The 19,898-nt window shown below is 47.4% G+C and overlaps 2 protein-coding genes across 6 annotated transcripts in view; one reads left to right on the top strand and one right to left on the bottom strand.

Moving 5' to 3' along the window:
• The first annotated feature begins 6 nt into the window (after nucleotides 1-6).
• Nucleotides 7-16,114, top strand: DRD4 (dopamine receptor D4). The gene is made up of 4 exons (XM_026073200.1): nucleotides 7-258; nucleotides 13,885-13,997; nucleotides 14,500-15,053; nucleotides 15,835-16,114. The coding sequence occupies exons 2-4, from the start codon at nucleotides 13,933-13,935 to the stop codon at nucleotides 16,035-16,037; spliced, it is 822 nt and encodes a 273-aa protein (XP_025928985.1). The 5' UTR covers nucleotides 7-258; nucleotides 13,885-13,932; the 3' UTR covers nucleotides 16,038-16,114.
• The window catches only part of DEAF1 (DEAF1, transcription factor), a 33,110-nt gene continuing 29,171 nt past the window's right edge, over nucleotides 15,960-19,898 (bottom strand). For 2 of the 5 annotated variants that reach the window (XM_026073189.1, XM_026073190.1), the window contains 3 exons: nucleotides 18,347-18,414; nucleotides 16,914-17,071; nucleotides 15,960-16,048 (listed from right to left, as the gene is read on the bottom strand). The gene's annotated coding sequence lies outside the window, so the exon portion shown is untranslated. Of the gene's footprint in view, nucleotides 16,049-16,913; nucleotides 17,072-18,346; nucleotides 18,472-19,898 lie in introns of all 5 variants that reach the window. The other 3 variants (XM_026073188.1, XM_026073193.1, XM_026073191.1) reach the window with 2 other exon arrangements.

Here is a 19,898-nt window from a genome sequence, read left to right as displayed (position 1 = left end):
GCCGCGGGGCCGGGCAACGGCACCGGCACCGGCACCGGCACCGGCAGCGCGCCGCCGCCGCCGCCGGGCCACAACGTCGCCGCCCTGGTGCTGGGCATCGTCCTCATCCTGCTCATCGTGGGCGGCAACGCGCTGGTGTGCCTCAGCGTGTGCACGGAGCGGGCGCTGAAGACCACCACCAACTACTTCATCGTCAGCCTCGCCGTGGCCGACCTGCTGCTCGCCATCCTCGTCCTGCCGCTCTACGTCTACTCCGAGGTGACGCCGCCGCCGGGGGGACCGGGGGCTGCGGTGGGAGCGGGGAGGGGGTGTGCGTGGTGGGACCGCGGCGTGCCCCGTCGCACTCGGTATCTTTAAGGGGGCTTTTGTGCCCGAAGATCCTGAAAGTTACAGGGCTGTAGGGTGGCATCGGCGAGAGACCAAATACCGAGGGTTGAAAACCCTCCCCGGATTTGTTCCCCACCTTGCGGCGCCACTGCCCGCCTCCCTTGCTGCAGCCCCCTCGGGCAGCCCCTGCCTCTGCCCTCCCGCTTCCCCTTCCTCCCCTGCAGGAATGTGTGCGTTGCTTCAAACCACCGTGGCTTCCCTTTTTTTTTTCTCGTGCCATCCCTGCTCATCTGCAGTGGGAAACCTCTGAAGGACCATTAGTAGCAAAAACCAAGTTGGCACAAGTTCTCGTTCCTGCGATCACAGCGCTGCGTGGTCCCCGTGTCTGTGGGGAAGGGGGCTTCCCCTCGTCCTTCTCCGAGGCGGGCCGTGACGCTGACACGACTGCCGAGGTGGAGAAGCAGAAACAGAAATCCTCTGGGCCGGGTGAGCAGCTCTGGGGAGTCCTCGAACAGGTCCCAGGCTGGGGAACAGGTTGCCATCAGCGAACGTTTAGGAAGGGATAGAGGGCTCCCGTGTTCTGCCCTGTCTGGTATGAGGTGATCAGCTTTTGGGGATAAAGGTGCTCTTTAGCTAGGAAACGGGTTGCCATGCCAGGTTGAGGAGGAGAATTTGCTTTTTTAGAGAGCTAGTCGGTGTTCTCCTTCCTTTGAAGAACGACATAAAGGCTGCTTTGGTCTGCTTGCTGCAGGGCTCCTGCTGGCTGGATGTGCTCATGTTTGCCCAGTCCTGACCCCATGTACACAAGTGGCTGTGCAGAGCCACGGGGGACTTTGGGACAGGCTTTCTCTCCACCTCAGAAACTGTGATGGCTGAGGGAAAGGCTGGAGCCAGAGGCAAGGATGTGCAATTCAGGTTCTCCTGAGGCTGAGTGGTTTTGCATCTCTCTCTCTGCTCCGTTTTCTCAGGTGTGAAAGGGAGATACATTTTTACGGCCTGGGGATTTATAATGCCTTGAGATTGCAGGGGGATTTGTTGGATTGGGGTGGGGAGAATCGCTAGAGCCTGCCCATTAGAGCCTATGGCTCTTTCCCTGCTCTCGCTGCAGCCCTGCCTGTCCCCAGAGGTGAGCGGATGAAAATCCCTGTGAGCCAAAATAGCATTTTTTTTGCCTCTGTCTTCTGGGATAGCTGGTAGTGTGGAAGAAAGAGGAGCCCTCTTTTTTTTTTCTAGATGTGGGGGGAGCCAGGATTTTCCCTGGTGCAGAGTCTGAGTTGAAACCTGGGGGCTCAGAGGGGGAGTTTGGAGTCAGACTTTCTGACCTTGTATTTGGCGACAGCCACATAGTTTGTAAGGTGATTGCTTAGGTACTTTCTCAGGGAATGAAAGGGGTTGTCCCCATTCCCCAGCAGAGTGGCGTTCCCAACATTGACGCCTGGGCCGGGCTAAAACAACAGTGTCCCAGAAGTGTTCAAGCCATAGCATTTCCCCTTCTCTCCCATGCCAGGGCTGCCATTCAGCACCTGACTGGGTTGGGCCTATATTTTCTTAAGCAAAGAAGGCTGCGGATTAGAGCTTAGGATACTCTTAGCCTCTGTACATGGTCCTAGGATTTCTCAGGACGTTGTGACCTCTCTGGAGACAAAGGTTTTCTAGAGGGACAGGCTCAGCTGGGGAGCCATGAGAAGAACCAGTGAAGAACAGGAGCAGTAGATTCCCCTCTCTCTTCTCCCCACTGACAGGAGCCCCCCCACATTGCTTGTTTTGGGTGGTTCTGCTTTTCCCTTGTTGTCTCAAATTTGGGGTTTGAAAGCTGGAACCCCTAGACCTTGCTGGCATCTGTAAAATGCTGGTTACCGTACTTGGGGGTACCTCTGAAAATGCTTGCAACTGAGCGTAAGCATTTTGGGGTTTCCTTGGGTATCACAGAGCATCCCACAGATGCTGGATTCTCAGACAACGGGTGTCTGACACCACCAAAGCTTTAAAAACCTGGGCTGCCCAGCCTCTGCTGGAGCTGTGATGATCCTTTTTGTGTGTTCATTTCCATAGCTGTTCATAAACATCACTTATGGGGCTTAATTCTCCAGTGTCTCTGCACCCGTGATATTAAACAACAGGGCATGGAGGAGGCATATTGGCAGAACTGTCCTTCCCTCTGAGTCCTGCAGTTCCTGTAACAAGGCAGGTTTTCAGAGGCATAAGAGACCTTGTGAAAAGGCAGCACGCACCAGGATCTGCACTCATCTAGTAGCCACTTCAAATCACCTCACAGCGTGACTGTGGAAGGTACTATATGGGCATGGAGTGAAAGGCAGCAATGTATAGCAAGCATAAGCTCCTTGAGCAGGCAATGGGGTTTGGAAATACAGGCCAGCTTAGCCAGTATTGAAAAGCTTAGTCAGTGTTGAAAAACTAGTTTCCTGCCTTGCAATTTCTCTGTGGGCTCAGAGCCCACAGGGCTTGATGCTTATTTTTAATAATCTCCTGTATATTGGTTGGGGATTTGCAGCTCGCTTCTTTGTGAAATATGCTAAGAAAAGGTCAGAGTGGCCATTAAGTCAGTGCCAGTGGACAGAATTTTTCTGTTTTTCTCTAAGAGGCCAAAGTGAAAACAGAAGATCGGAATCAGATGCTCAGTCTGCATGTATAAATGCAAATGTGTCCCTTGTCGTGAAGGCTGTCGTGAAGGAACAGAGGCAGATCATCCAGTTGTTAAGGAGGAAAGAAAAAGTGACCTGGGCAGGCAGGACAAGGGACATAAGGTATAGTGACCACTGCTGCTCAAAAGTAGCTTGATTTCAACTTGCACTCTGTGCTATTCCATTTAGCCACTCCAAATGTGGCCTGGACAGTCAAGAAGCAGCTCCTGAATGTTTAACATTTGTGTTTTTTTTCTCTTTCTCTCTTCACTCTCTCTCTTTTTCCTTTTAATGCCACTCCTGACAGAGTCCAAGTGGACTTTTACCCATAACCATAAAGTATGACCACCTCCTTCTTTCAGCAGGAAAAACTTGGTCACCTTGTGCTTTTTCCCTGTAAGATGATTTCTTGTGTCAGATTTCTAGACCCGTCCCTCCCAATCAGGGCTTTAGAAGACAGCCAAAGGGATTTAAATTTGAGATGTGACATCTGACATTCCTACAAAATGACAGCTCTCCCATGGGCTTCCATGGGGCCAGGTTTCCCTCCTGTGAGATGTGGATTATCTCTTGCTGCTGTTCACAAAAGCCTGAGCACGGTGGGAAAGGCCTTGATCTCAGCTGCTATTTTTAGTTGTTAAGAAAGCTTATTCCAGTCCGTTAGCAGCCATAGTTGACACATATTGTCCTGTTGTACTTCTGAAAGAGCCAGCGTAACTTTTTCTCACAGCTAAACTCTTAGTTTTAGGAGTCTTGGCTGTAGGAGGCCAAATTGGGTGTTGGTTTTCTGTGGATGTCCCTTGTTTGTACCTGCAGGGTTGGAGGATTACTGAAAGCAGGAGCTAGACAAGGGCGAAATTGGTACGTGCAGTCACAACCATTTCCTTTTGGCACTGTTTCACCATCACTGCAGCGTTGCCTGGAATAAAGGAAGGGAAATGGGGCCATGTAATGCAAACTTCCTCCAGTTCTGTCCCCACCTGTGCAGCTTATGGGAGAAGCATCACAATGATGCAATGGCTTTCTGATGGTGAGGAAAAGATGGGTTTATTACTCCTGGCCAAGTCTGGTCCTGTTGTACTAGGCTCCCTCAGCCAATAAAAAATGGCCAATCCTTGCCTGCAAGAACTTGCTTTGGAAACAGGCCAGCAGTGGTAGGAAATCAGTATCTCCCACTGAAGTGGTGCTGTGGCTCTTTCCAGGCATGCAGGAAAACCTTTGCACTGGGTATTGAGCACAGATCCCTTTAGACCTCTTCTCCCCACATGTGTGAGAGGAACATTTGTCCCTGAGTCCTGCCCTATTCTAAATCTCTCTGTTCGCTGTGCATTGGTGGGAGTTCTTCAGACTGTATTTCTCTCCTCATTAATTTGCCCTGTCAAATTTATCTACCTTAGCAGCTCAAGTTCACACTTGGGGCCTTAATGAGAAAGAGTGCTCTAACTGATGTGAGAAGCTGCTCTTCGGTAAATCCAAATGTTGCTGTGGTTTGTCAGCTCTGATCTTCCACAACCTGATGTGACTAAGAAGCCTCCTATGGATGGGGAAAGGAAGAAACATCAGCTTTCCACTGTGTTAAAGCATCCATTTCCCAACCACACAGCTTCCGAGACTGTGGACATGAAGTGAATTCTTGCTGGGGCAGTGTTTACAGCCTTCTCCTTATAGCTCTTCTGCAGAAGCACACCATGTTTAGAGAAAACCAGAAGCACTTCCGCACCCTGCTCATTCTTGATTCTCTTTGGAGTGCTGGTTCAGGATGGAGATGGGTTGACAAGCTGAGGGCAGAGGAGGTGGATTAGTGCTGTTCGCCAGCTCTCCCTAGCTACTACACAGGGGTGACTGAGACAATGTGCAGGTGAAAGTAGGTACATGTGCAGACATATGTCAGATCACAGTCTGGGGATGCAGATGTGTCCAACACTTTCCACTGAACTTGTTCAAGCACTGCAAAGCAATGTTCTAGTGTTAGCCAGCTGTTAATTACCACATAACCATCTGCCCTGATATGCACAAGATATTATATTCTAACTTGTTTGGGCATCCCAAATCTTAGGTCTTTAGTCATACTGACTTCAGCAGGACTTCTGCCTCAGTAAGCAGTATGGTGGGGAGAGGTAAAAACCCATGGGAAAGGCAGACTGTTCTTCTGCAGCATCTTTGTCTTTCCGACAGGAGTGTGAGTGCTGTGCTCTCCCGGGAATCCGCTGGCAGTAAGACAAGGATGATGGGAAATGAGGGGGAAGGAGATGGCCTGGGGCATTCCCAGGGCTCCAAGATAATTCCCCAGGAGCAAAGCCCAACTTCTGTGTGAAAGGAGGCCAGTAGAAGATATCACAGTCTGCCTGGAGCATTGATAGCACTGAAGAAGGGGGTTATTGCTCCCCTGAAGCAGTGAGAACACCTAGAGAAAGCAGAGTTATGAGGTGTTCTGGGGGTACTGCAGGATATTGTTAGGCCCCAGGTGCCTTTGCCCACTATAAATCTGCAGTTAGGGAGCTGTGTGGCTACAGAGACTTGCCTTTGTGGTTCATCTGCTTCATCAGCACCAAAGCACTCTGTGACAGTGGCAGGAACCACAGCGGTCTTTCAGTTACATAGTCCTGCCTCAGTTAAAATGAACAGGAGACATTCACAGCTATTAGGGCAGGGACCAGACTGGGCAACTTCCACTCTTGTCCTCCGCTGTAGAGCGTACGTTGTACCTGCTTCTCTCTGCAAGCTGTTTCTCTGATTGGCTCTTTCTGTAATCCATCCTGAGTGACTGAGCTGTGAAACAGATCTGATCCAGCAAGCTGCTAGCAGGCACCTTGTAGGGCATGGTTATGTAAACATCTTTGCTACTGAGATCTAATTGATTAAGAAAAACAGGAAACTATTTTAGCAGATCTGCCTGTTTACCCTTCTCCTTCTACAGGTTAGGAAAGTTTTCCACCAGTGCGCACTCTGCCATGCAGTTCCTCAGAGCCATAGAGCAGCCAGTCACTAACCACATGAGCCTTTTCTTGGTGAGGATGATGCTGTAGCTTCTGCGTAAAATTTTTCAGGGTGTCAGTGTAGCACTGGTATAGAAAGACATCTCTTTTTTGCAATGCATCTTGTACGTGTGTGCCTGTGACGCGATTCTGGTGAGAGACGAGGTCTACTCTCCTCCAAATTCTTTACATCTCTCTGTGAATGCAAGTCATTCTGTTTGCAAAAATATTCGAGATTAAAGTCTTTCTGGGAATCATCAGCTTCGGTTGGGGTAGAAGTTCCTCTAGGCCTGAGTAATGTGTGAGCTTCACAGCCTCTGGACAAAATAGTGGGGAGGTGATATAGCCCAGCAATTATAAACCAGTGCTAAGGATTTTCAGTGACCAATACTATGGGGAGGTCTTCTTTGTATTTTGGGCCCTTATAATGTTTCAGGGTGGATGATCAGACTTGCTCCTTGTTTCTGAAAAACCTTGGCCTTAAAGATTTAAGGCAGGAAAGGACTTTAGAGCAGACAGTGAGGCCACCTTTGTCTTGTATCGCACTCCCTCCTCTCTCCTTGGAGACTGTATTGTGTCTTCTAGAGAATGCAGTGGTCAGCATGGCTCACAAAAAAGGCCCAGAGTCAGCTTCTTGCAGGCATACGGGAAATTCTTGGACTCTGATACTGGACTTTGCCCATTTGCAAGGATTATTATTCTTCTAATTAGTGCCATAACCTTCTTGGCAGGCCTGGGCTCTTAGGATTATCACTTCCAGGGTCTCCATGTTACGCACTTGAACCATGGCCTTGCTGAGGGCTGGCAGGTGATTGTTCAGAAATTCAGCGGGGCATCTCCTAATTCACTTGCAGGCTGTATGCTGCTGTTGCCTGGGTCTCTTATTTCTGTCGCCGTCACCACCAGAAACTGAAGGACTGATTTGTGCTCTCTGTTTCTCAGTGAGCCCGTTCGCAGGGCTGGCAAGAGAGGCAGATACAAAGTTCCCATGTGGTGCTGTAACAAGAGTTTTTTTTCACAGGAAATAAGACTAAAGAAACCTTTGTCACCAACCTGTCTCCTGCTGTTAGGATTACCAGCAGTGTAAGAGCTCTTCTGATATGAGGCTTGTTTGCAAGAAGGCAGATTTTCTCTTACAAACTGGGTGTACTGGGCCTCTTGAGTTGTCAAGTCCACCTCCCACCAACCTATAAAATCTTTTCCATAACCTCTTCGTATTCTGTGTAAGAAGTAGTTTGAGTTGCTCCTCCTCTGCCCTTAGTGGTTGGTCCAGACCTAAGTGCCATTTGCAGTGAGATACTAGTATCTTGTACGAGACCACAGTGGCTGCATGCGAATTTGCTGGTGTTGCCAACCTTGGTCGGCTAAATTAGCATCCAGTCTGCACCTGGAATGCTGCTTTGAAAGGAGTTTGGCTTGTGTCCAGAAAGGGGATGCTTATCATCTTCCTATAAACCCTTCTTGTCTGCCACAAAACACTGAGCTAAGGGTAGAATGTGACACCCCACCACCACCACCACACACATAGTTTTCCATCTTCTTCCAAGATATGACGCTTGGAGGTTTCAAGTGTAGTGGTTAATACGCCTATCCTCATGCATTTAGCAGGCTCATCCTCTATATAGTTCTTGCCAGAGCTGTGCAGACAGTGCCAACAGCCTTATATAAGACCTGACAGGTAGGTTGGCTTGTGGGGCTTTGTTTGCAGCTTTGTTTTATTTTGTTAAGGGGAGACAGCTTGCCCCTAGAGCGTCTGTTTTGTTGTGTAACTAGCTGGCTGTGCCTTCTCAGCATCAATGCCCCTGATCATGTGTTGCTGGAGAAGAACAAGGGGCCTTGCGCTAAGAAAGCAGAGAATGCAAAAAAGCTGATGGAAGTGGAGTTGCTCAGAAGCACTATTTAAGGGCAGCTTGAGCTGTTTATGATCCCTAAAGCTTTACACTGTACCTTCATGGGCTAATCTTCTGCAACCTACCGTAATCAGGTACCAGTTAATCACATGACCCAGCAAAGCCAGCTAGGCCTCTAATCCAAAGTCACTCATGCATTGGAGAGGTTCTTGGTGCATTTTGCTAAGGTGGACAGAAAAGCAACACGGTATAATAGCAAGTCCTCTCCCAGTGCTTTCCCCAAAATGCGAGTCTTCAAAAAAAAAAAAAAAAAAAAAGAGAGAGAAAAGGGAAGGGCCTGTAATACTTTCTGAGTGCCCAACTTGAATCTTCTGGCAAAGGCTGTGTCCCATGAAGGCACTTAGCTGCTGCAGTCTGAGAGCTCTTCTCCCATCCAGAATCAATTAGTTCCCCAAAATCATAATCCAGCTTTGAAAATTGTGGCTCAGAGTCAAATTTTCTCTATCATAATCTGAACTGAACTTGTCAGGATCCCAGTGAACCTGGCAAAAATCTGATGGTTTGTTTTCTTGATTTACCTCCCAAATTCAGTTTGGAATGGCTGGTTTATGTGAGACAAAGGCTGAATGAAACATTTAGGTCTGAATCCACATCTCTTTTGGAGGTTCAGGTTACCTTACCTCTTAAGGAGATGTGTATATAAAAATAGCCAAATAGTTTCTTTGGAGTCTACTTTGGCTTTACGGCTCCACTAATCATAATCCTGTGCGTGACATCACTACTGCCTAATATTAATCCTTGGAGAGCTGCTTGCCCTGTAAACATGTACAGGGATAATCGTGAATACAGAAGAACATCAAGTTGGTGCAGGTCACTGTCGATGCCCAAAATTCAAGAGGAAAACCAAAGTGCTGGTTGGAAGTAGACTTGGAAAAATTGCACTTCAAGCTAGGGAAGACCTAATGTTCTGCTCCATGAGGAAACTGCAGCCCTCATCTCAGGGACTCTTCTTTGTGCTAGAGCACCAGATAGAGATGTCTGACAGCCTGGGCCAGAAACATGTGGCATGAAATACTACATGGACTTCAGTCCTCAAATGCAGAAAAAAACTGTTGCATTGTGAGGTTTTCTGTCCCAGTTCTACAGGTTGCTGACACTTCTTTGACTTTGCAGGAAACCCAAGAAAGAGCAAACCTCTGTTTTCCAGCTGCAGTTACTCTTTTGTCCAAAGGACTGACAAGTGCTGGTTCTCTCCCAGTTGCTCAGTAGGATGTGCCTAATAGTTGCCACAGGGCAAATGTGATTCAGGAGGATTCTTCTCCTCTGGACCAGTCACAGACAGTTTCTGCCTTGAGGTGCTCATTTCCTTTTGCTCCTTGTTTGTCTCCTTCGGTCAGTGGGTGTTGTTGCTTTGTAAGGGCTTGTGCACCCTGGGGATTTCCAAACCATAGTACATACCTTGCTGCCTCAGAAGGTGAGGCCCAAGCTGGAAGTGATTCCACATTGCAGGGCACCAGGAGGCAACTGGAGGAGGGGAATGGTTAATTTTCCTGCGCTGTTCACAGTAGAGTTTGGTTCAGTGGACCTGTTCCTGACATGGAAGAGGGTTTCTGCACTTGCCCACTGTGAAGTGAAGGGTGTTACCCACATGACTCCATTTTGTGTGCTAGGATGAATAAAACCAGAGCCTATTGCATTATCATTTATACATGAATGTCCAGTTCCTGAACCATGCACAAGATCAGCAGAGTTAGACTATATGAAGGCTGGCCAACAATATTACCACAGTTTTGCTTTGGACAAAGAATGGAGAGCAGCCATGGAGTAGAAGTGGAGATGCGGGGTTTATCCCTGGCACAGCACCATGCAAACACGGCTACATACTGTGGGTGGACAGCACTGTTCACAGCCAGATGAGCACTGCTGTACTGCTCCTGCAATGCAGGCATCTGCTTGGGAGATATGCCTCCAGTTTGCTGTCCAGCCTTGGTCATGTTACCAGCAAGGTTTACAAGTGCTGGGATGCTACAGCTGCCTCCCTGGATGGCTTTCCTTTGGGTTACTTAGACTAGACTGAACAAAAGCACTTTTCCTTGCTTTTCATGTTTGTTAAGCAAATACAACAGTCTTAATTATTTCTCTTCTTGGCTTCATCCCATCACTCCTCACTTTACACTTGCAAATCAGTTGAACTTCTCTCCATCTTCCAGGCACTGCAGCCCTTGGTGTAACTGCTGCTGCTGTCTCTTAGCCAGATTCCAGGCATTTAGCTTTTTCTCCCAAGATGCTAAATTGCTTTCTTTGGCTTCTCACCATGAGTTTTTAACAATTGCCTTCTCAAGTTGGTCAATATTTTCCTGGTAACAAAGTGCTTACTGTGAAACTACTCCAGCAACCGCTGTGACAGAGGAGTTGTGTTCCTTAGCTTTGCAGCTGTGTTTCTCCATTTGGTGCAACAAGTGCAGCCCCCCAGGTTGCTGTTGTCAGGAGGACTCCAGAAGTCTCCATCAAGCTGAGGTCTTTCCAAGGTGCCTGAAGTAGCTCATCCACTTGTGTGCCTGTGAGGGGTTATATCATTCCCCAGGACTTTGCAAAGGGGAACTTATCAGGATGTGCTCTGACACAGCGGGGTGGTAATTAGGCAAGGCTGTTAAGCTCTGAAAAGTAATTGCACAAGACTGCTCTGGTGTTGGGGTGAGAGCTCATGCAAATGCAGGCAAACAAGTCTGTACTGTGCACTGAGACATTTGTGAATGAGCTTAAAAGTCTGGGTTTGAAAGCCCAGACACCAGCAGCCAGAGAGAAGTGATCTGGGCAGAGGTCAGCTTGAGGCAGATCTGATCACCTCTGGCGTGGGAAGCTTTTTGCTAACTTTGTTTGATTTGGAAAGGGGAGGGGCATGGAAACTTCAAGTATAAAGATGAGAGAGACAGAAGACTCTTCTGGGCCAGGATGAAAACTGGGGGAGATGGGGAACATGGTGTTCAGACCATGGCTCATACTTAAAAGCTGTTAACCTGGCACGCAAGGAAGATGCTTTGATGACCTGTGTTCCAGTTGTCAGTCTGAGCCCTTTCTATCTAGGAAGGAATCAAATGGGGAAAAAGTGCCTGGCCAAAAAAAAAAAAAAAAAAGCACATCTTCCATGGAGAAAAGAAAGATGAACAGTGCTTCAGGAAGAGGAAGGGAAGGGCAGCGCTGCTGTGCAAATACAGCACCTGTATGCTAAGCAGTTGCTGGTTCCAGGCAGAGATGTTCCCATGAGTCAGTGTTACTTTTTGTGAAGGCTTCAGCTCTCTAAAATCTGTAGTAGGTCTGCTTAGAAGGCTAACTTGTCCACAAGCTTATCTGTTTATAGGGCTGCTAAAGAGTATGAGGTAAAGAAAAGAACATACATATTTATATGTGTGTGTGAGTGTATATTGCTGAATGACTGAGTATCGGTGCAGTGAGGAACAGATTTGCAAGCTACTGTTAAAACTTGCGTTTGAGTCAGGGATGGCAAGTGATCATTGCTACTGAACTTTTTGTTTTAAAACTAAACTCATACCTCTCCATATGACACGTTGAATAGAGGGTTTGGGTTTTTAAACTAACCTCTCTCTGCAGAGGGACCCAAAAGATTATGGAATTTGCCTTGCCATCACAGAAACTGGGAGGAAAAAGTTCTCCACTGCTTCAGTAGGAACAGCTCATTGATTGCTTTTGATTTGCCTTTTTAGGTACAAGTGTGTTGACAATTCTTTGTCAGCACTGAGCAAACTCACAAAAATAATGGCATGTTGGCATCGAGCAGAAAAGGGCTTGAACTTTGCTGTATCAAATTTAAAAGTGTGCTCAAATAATAGACTGGTTTTACAACTGGGTGAACTGGTACAGTGTTGGTGAGATCACTGCTACGTTGGGACAAACTTCCACAAATAGTTTCTGGTGGCTGTGCTAGTTTAAGCTGTTGCTGCCCTTCCTTCTGTTCCCTGCCTTGTGCTGTGCAAAAGTTTGTGCAGCTGGCTAAAAATGACTCAGCTGAAAACCAGCTTTAGTGGCTTTAGTGAAGTTGTAAGTAGCCTTTTATGAGCGTCTGATGCCTAGCCCCTGCTCAAAGGTGCTTAGTGCTCAACCGCTCTGGGAGTGGAAGTGCCAGATTGTCAATGCAAGGACAGCTTTAGATCTGGAAATACCCTTACCTCCTCTCTTAGCGAGCAAGTGTAGCTGGGATGAAGCAAGTTGGTGCTTAGGAAGGACATCACCGTCTTGCTATAAGAGCTGTACAGTATACTGCCTCTCAAAATACCATTTCTCTGAACCTCCAGGAAGGAAGATTCTTTGCCTGGCAAATGAAATGCATGTTTAGTTCCAGAAACACCTTCAAACAGCTTAGACCCATCCATCAAGAGAGCTTGTGCATTTCTTGCTGAGATGATCTGGCCCACACCATGCCCTGCTGGGACTACTGCTTCCTGCCCTGCTCTTTATAGAAATAGTACACAGGCCTAAGACACTGTAACACCAGATCCGAGAAGCTCTGTTTGTTGTGCCCGCAACTGAGTGTTTTTTGCCAGAATATAATTCAGAGTCAGCGTTTGCAGGCCAATGCACAGTGGTATCGTCTTTTGAGTGGTGTGAAGATCACAGAGCATTATATGAGTTTGATACAGGGGAATGAGGGGTCTTTTCCTCCTCTCAACTCAACTGCTAAATTAGGATGGAGAAGGGGTTCAGGTCGGCCCAAGAGTGAAATGTTTTGGGCCCTTCTCTTACTGAAGGGGAAAAACAAAAAGGCACCCTCTTTTGTTATACTAAAATTGGAACTTAGAGGGTCTCTGTTTCTGGTCTTGCCCAAAAGGCAGTAATCCCAACAAAGCAATCCTGACATTCAGTTTATCAGCTTTTGAGGCAAGAAAGACTGGACAAGTGTTGGTGCCATGTTCTAAAGAACAGTTTAATAAATCCTGACTCATTTCTGTACTCCCTGAGCTTTTCCTTCCATTCCCATTTTCCAAAAACTTGGTTCACAACATACCACTGAGCAAATGTTCCTGTTCCACAAGCCAGTAGTGATAAACTGCAATCTGTTGGGTATTTTCTTGCTTTGCTGTCTTTTTATGGCCTAAAGGTGTGAAGTTAGGAGGCAGCATAGTTGGGGGAGGAAGGGATGGTAAGCAAAAGACTTACCCAGTCCAGAATAATGCATCTGCCTTTTGCACTGCTTTTAAGTTTCTTGCTCAGTGATGTTACTGGCTGCCAGCTTGTGAGACTTCCTTTTGATTTTGCTGTTCCTTCTCTCTGAAGAGGTGGCAGATGGGGAATAGTTTGGAGTGTACTAGCAAAAGTTTTCTTAACTGATCTCTTCGTAGGGCACATTCAACACTTCCAACTAATATGGACCAACCACACATGTCTGGTCATGTCCTCTTGCTGACAGCACTTCTGCTCTGCCCTGGGTGCCTGCAATGGTAGAGAGAGAGAACAAAAGACACTATATTTTACTAGCTTGAACATAGTCTGAGGAGGCTGTCCTTGTGCCTAGCATGACAGAATGAAACAGTTGTGTAACACACAGGAAACTATTTGCATTCATTTCCAAACAGGACACTGGAGCAATTTGGAAATGAAAAATGGAAGATGGGCTTTAGGCACTGGGAACTGTCTAGGAACCTCTCCTGGCTTCCCCAGTGACTCACATCTGGAGAGCGCAGACTTTGCCCAGCTAATGCTTAGCCCTACATTACTGGGGAGATTTTGGGGGTGAGTCTGATCACTGTCACTCTCTACTACCCAAGGCTATGGGCTGCCCTGTATCCATTATTCTGCCCAGCACAATTTGTCTGTCAATGCTGACCATCTGTGGACTCTATTCTCTAGCTAGGCCAGAAATGCAAAGCCTTAAGGAAGCTGTGAGCTCTCTGGCACCACTGCTTTGCTGAAAGGGAGTTATGATGCCGAAAGGGCATTACGGCTTGACTTCAGGCTTCTTATTTGATTGGAGGACAACCTGAATGGCTGAAGTTCCTGCACATGGAGTTGCTCCTTCCCTGCATTTGAAAGGCAGTCAGACATGGCACCCACTGACCCGGGGATCTCTTCCTTCAGTTCCAGGGAGGTGTGTGGTCCCTCAGCATTGTGCTGTGTGATGCCCTGATGACCATGGACGTGATGCTCTGCACAGCCTCCATCTTCAATCTCTGTGCTATCAGTGTGGATCGGTAAGTGCCTCTCTCCTCTTCATGCCTGCCTTCCCATGCTGGAAGAAGTGGATCATGCAGGTAGTTCTGTATCCTGGCATAAAGCTGCTTCCATACACGCCCCTGCAAGGATCACATGCAGAGTGAGAATGGGGCCAAACAAATCCTGTCCTTTCCCTGCTGCTGTGCCCTTTGGCTGCAGAGAGACTGGGTCCTGTTTTCCCCTTAAGGAGGGTGTTCTGCACTACCATTCTCCTTCGTTGCCGACTTTGTGTCCCATCAATAGCCTCACAGTGGCCAAGTTGAAAGCACAGTTGTGTGACTAGGACAGGGCTATCCCTTAGGGTGCTCTTCTAACAAGGAGACTAGTTGTAGCCCAGGCCTCAGCTACATAAGTAAATTAAAAGGGGGGACTCACTGAGCAGTGAAGGACAGTGGCAAGCAGTTTTGGGAGCGGTCCCTTGCATCCCCAGTGGTAACAACACCATCCTATCGCTGACTCACCTGGGGTCTGTGCTGGCAGGTTTATTGCTGTTTCAGTCCCACTGAACTACAACCGGCGGCAGATCGACCTGCGGCAGTTGATCCTGATCTCCACCACTTGGATCTTCGCCTTTGCTGTGGCATCCCCAGTCATATTTGGCCTCAACAATGTCCCGAACCGGGACCCCAGCTTGTGTCGGTTGGAGGATGACAACTACATTGTGTACTCCTCCATCTGCTCCTTTTTTATCCCCTGCCCTGTCATGCTGGTGCTCTACTGCACCATGTTCCAAGGACTCAAGCGCTGGGAAGAAGCTCGAAAGTCCAAGCTGAGGGGCAGCGTCTATGGGGGCAGCAGGAAGCTCTATCACCCCTCACCCTTCATTGAGAGAGAGCAGGCTGGACTGGAGCCAGATGAGTGCAACCCTTACACCCACTCTGACCCTCCCCTGCCTGGGGACTACGTGATGAACAATGGGGTCCAGACTGTCTCCTACCCGCACCTCAAATACCCACACCTGGCACATAAACAGAAACAGGCCAAGATCAACGGCCGGGAGCGGAAGGCCATGAGGGTGCTGCCTGTCGTCGTTGGTGAGTAACAGTCTGCGATAGTCAGGAAAGGGTGGGAAACATGCTGCATTGACTTACAACAAGATTCAGTCTAACAGGACTTGCTTGAGCCTGGTTAAGTGAATACAGGTTGGGTTTCTTTGTGGACTCCCCTACCAGGAGTCAGACTTCCCAGGCGTGGTTGCTTGTGCAGCAATGAGAGCTGTTGCTCTAAGAACACTCTGAGTTTTTTCATTGCTGGAGGAGGTGAGGGTGGGATAAAGCCACCTCCCTCTTACTCCACTGCCCAGTGCCAAGTCTTTGCTCCTCCTCCTCCTCCTCCTCCTCCTCCTCCCTTTGACATGTGGACTCATCTTTTAACACCCATCCTCCCCTTGCTACTGTGGAACAGTCTGGTTGCAGCATAAGGCAGGGAGACGTGCCTTACCCATCTGTTGTTGTGACAGGACAGCTATAAGTTTATCAAGTGAACATCTCAGCATCCCTTTGATCCAAAGGAGTAGTGTCAACAAACACCACTCTTAGGAAAGAACATATGTACACTGTTTATAATTTGCCCTTTTCTGCAAAGTAAACCTGTGATTCCTGGTATCTTAAATGCAAATCCAAAATGATACATAACTTAGATTCATCTTTGTCAACTACTGAAAGACCTCCTCTACACATCAGCATGTCTGCTGTTTTTCCCCCTAGCACTCTGAACTGTCTGCATTCTTGTTTGGCCCAGTTTGCACTTCTTGCTAAATTAAACCCTTTCATAATACTCACATGACTTTTTCTCTCTTTCATATCCTTCTGGCAGGTGCTTTCCTCTTCTGCTGGACACCTTTTTTTGTGGTCCACATTACAAGGGCTCTCTGCAAGTCCTGCATCATTCCTACTCAAGTCACCAGCATTGTCACTTGGCTGGGTTATGTCAACAGTGCTGTCAACCCCATCATTTATACAGTTTTCAATGCGGAGTTCAGGAACTTCTTCCGCAAAGTCTTGCACCTCTTCTGCTGAGCCTACTGGAACTGGAGGGGAGAAGGAAAGACCTGGATATTTTTTGTATAGTTCATTAAAGTTCTATTTCTGCCTAAGGTCTGCTGTGGTTGTTGGGGTGGAGGGAAGGAGGAGAGATGGCAGCTAAAGGATAGTGGTTCCCAGCTCTTTGTCTCCGCTACGAAGAGTTAGAGGTAAGTACCAGTGGATAGAGCTCGGATACTCTCCCCATTGGATACTGCTCGTTTAGTCAAGTTTTTAAACATGGTGCTTGACGTAAGCAGCAAGAGATGCCACAGGAAAGCATGGATGGTTCTCAAAAGAGCTCTTGCTGTTTCTTCTAGTTTGGGCTCCTCTTAGCACAAGGGCGATCACTAAGCAAAATACACACCACCCCACGAGCCACAAAGGCAGAAGAGCTTTGAAGCATGCACTTGCTCTGGATCGGAGAGTCACAGACATGTTCATTGTTCTCAGCCCCTGCATGGGGGAAATCCTACCAGCTGCTGTCTCAGGATGGGTTACTGAAGAAGCCGCCTGGCACACAGCCCTCCCTTACTGCAGTCCACCCTGGCAAGGCCCCTCACCACAGATTCCACAGGATTTAAACTGCGAGGAAAATCCAAGCTCATGGCTGCAGAGCAAATTCAAGTCCTGCTGGAAGCATGCTAGGAAACATTCAGTGTCTCCTGGAGCTGCTCTCGGATGCTGGGCTGCCTCCTTCACCCTAGTAAAGAAGGCCCAGAGGGAGCCCCAAAAGGCAATTGCAAGTAATGGACTCCCCCTCCCCAGAAGTCCATTTTAGTTCAAACTGGCTTTGGGCAGAGCTACAGGAAACTTTTAGCCTGGTACAGGTGTTAGAGGAGGGCTAAGGGGCTGTTTCTGTTAGTTACTCACAAGCTCTGGCAACTCTGGAGCGATGCCCTGTGGGCTGTATGAGGTGCATTCAGCTGTTGCTGAGCCTGCCATGGCTTCTTCTGGCTGCCTGGAGTGCTGTTGAGGCTCTTAACAGAGGTTGTGAGGTAACTTCTCAAGCACAGTCCATGGACAGGGCACTATGGAGGAAAAAAAAAAAATCTGATTTCCCATATGGTCACACTCTAGGTGAGGGTGTATCTACCTGCACATCCTCCCTTCCCCCTACCCTTAATACTTCTAAATCCAAAGGCCAATTTTACTTGTGTTTGACAAAGGGATGTTAAGGGCCTACGAAAAAAAAAAAATCAAGATAAACAACGGTCAGATAAAAACCAGAGAGCACCCCCTCCATGCTCGTGCCCCCTCTGAAGGAAGGGCAGTAGAGGAGCTCAACCGGCTGGCCATTGGCCATGAGCACCCAAGCGTTGAGAACAAGAACCCCTCTTAGGCAGCAGAGAAGAACAACTGTTATTTGCTTTGCTGCTCCTGGAAGATGTTTTTTGATATTTATTGTTCTCCACAACCAAATATAAATACTGGCATTTGGGGCAGTATGATAAATGTAAAGGATTGGCAGTATCAAAGATGGACAACCAAACTGTCCTCAAGGCCTGGCATGTGACAGGGAGGCCTTTTTCATGGCTCAGAAAGGACATTTGCCTGGTAGGTGTGAATTTAAAGAGCAGCAGCTCCTTCTAAGGACCCAGCTTTCAATTGCAGGGAAGCTCTAGCGAGCTGGAGACGGAAGCTGCATTTACATCTGCATTGGTGTTTCACATACATACATCCCAAACTGACCTGCTCCTCCTTCTTCTCATACCACTGGGGCAGAAATTTCAGCTTGGGCATGTAACAGTGGCTTCACCCCCAATATTCTAATGCAGCAGGAAGACCAGCCCCTGGCAGAGAAATGCCAAAATTTGGCAAAGACCCGGAGAAATTGGATGGCAAAGGGATTGTCCAGGTCGATGCTGTGCTTCTAATCCAACAGCTTTAATTGCTTCAGGGCAGCAGGCTCTTGCACGCACGCACGCACACACACACAGAACTGATGTCTCCAGTGGCCTTTCCAAGCACATTGGCAATACTAGAAAGACTGCCTCAAGACAAGAGTCATTTATGCCTCCCAGCATGCAGCAATGCGTGTCTAATTAAGACACTGACAGCTCCCAGCCACTCTCATTACAAGCTCATGAAAAAGAGCTCTTGCCTTGCTAATTGTCATGGTTTCCCCGCTTGGGAACGGTGACAGCACTCAGGCTGCTGTAGCGCAGGCCCTGCAGTCCTAACAGGGATAAGATTTACCTTGTAGGCCCTTGTAAGGATACATACCGACTGCCTAGTAATAGTTTTAGATACGTACACGCCCAAATGCACAATGATGTTATTGCTAGGCCTCCAAAATTACTTACCAAGCTGAACAATACATGCCAGAAACCATTCCCAGCCTGCTGAAAATCCTTTCTCCCTTTCGGTAAACCTGAAAACGGTGACGCCAAGGGTAGCCCGAGGGAGGGGACAATGCTTTCCTCTGAGGCTTGGGAGGGAAGAAAATTATTACTGCACAAAACAACAATCTTCCGACTAATGATTTTTGGATCTGGTTGTTATCTTTCCAATGGGTAATTCGTTTGCATGGAAACAAAGAAGAAAATTCTGCAGGGAGTTCTTAAGGTTTTCTTTGACTAAGGATAACAATTGTTCAATCAATTTATCGTCTACAAATAAACACAATCAATTCCCACAGTGATTATATTGTAAGTTTTCAAGTTCCATATTTGCAGTCCTTGTGTTGGGGACAGATGCCCAGGATACCAGGGCTCTGACAAGAAACTGCAACAGCTTTAAATGTAGATGATTGATACCCACAATTTTTCAGGTAACAAAGGCATGTATTTGCCTGGGACCTGGAGCGAGTTTCTTTGCCTCCCTCTGAACAATCCAAACTCCTTGCGGGTAAATACCAGCAATGGGTTTCTTTTTAACCCATTTTCAAACGCAAACAATTCCCGTTACACAAACATGAGACTTGGTAAGTTTGGATTCATTATCATATCCCAGCTCACTTCTTTATGTAGTTATAATCTTCCCTGAATCAACTCAAAGTTCTGCTTCTCAAACCAGCAGTACTGTATATGGGCATTTCTCTTCGGAGAACGCAAACCAAAGGGGTGCAGCAATGAAAGTAACTATTTTCCAACTGAGAGCAGAGTTTGACATTAAAAGTGAAGCTTTAACACTCCAGAGGTGCTACTTTTGAACCAGCCTTCCCTGCATTGTAATGCGAGATGCTGCTATCTTGCCTTGATTTATTTTGGGACTGCATCAATCCACAGACTCACTAGATTGCAACTTCACAGCATTCTCTGAGAAAAGCACCTGTACTCAGAGAAAGCAACACTACGTGGAATTTGGACTTAATTGAAGAAGAAAAGGAAAAAAAAACACACATTACTTGCTACCCTTCCTGTTCAATATGGGCCAGGCCACACCAGCAGCCCAGTTCAATGACCAGCTTGCTAATCTTGGGTTTAAAGGTGAACACATATTGCTCAGCTGAAATGCATTTATGCTAAGAGCTTTCCACCTACTCAAAGGTGCTGTTGAAGCAGGTCGCTGTGAACAAAGTTTGCTTTTTATCCAAATAGCAGCATGAGGTGTTTGACATACCGCAGTATTTCATTTAGTCAGAAGCAAAACCTTAATGGGCATGAAATAGAGGCAAGGCACCCTGTAGATTACAGTTGTATTACCGAGGGTTCAATTGAGACTGTCTTTTCAAATATAATTAACTAATTCTCTTTAAGATATAGAAAACAGGCAATCATAATGTAACAATGTAAGAAGAGACTATTAGAAATACTGAAGTAATGCTTTTGGGAAGCTGGAGGAGGGAGTATGTTAATAGTAATCCAAGGAATTGCATATTCTCTCCCTCCCAGGAGTTTTACGTATGTATTCTTT

This window comes from Apteryx rowi, unplaced genomic scaffold (assembly GCF_003343035.1).
Source record: "Apteryx rowi isolate R43461 unplaced genomic scaffold, aptRow1 scaffold_363, whole genome shotgun sequence".
Classification (NCBI taxonomy): Eukaryota; Metazoa; Chordata; class Aves; order Apterygiformes; family Apterygidae; genus Apteryx; species Apteryx rowi.
Note: the sequence above shows the minus strand (reverse complement) of the source record. Positions and strands in the feature narration are given on the sequence as shown.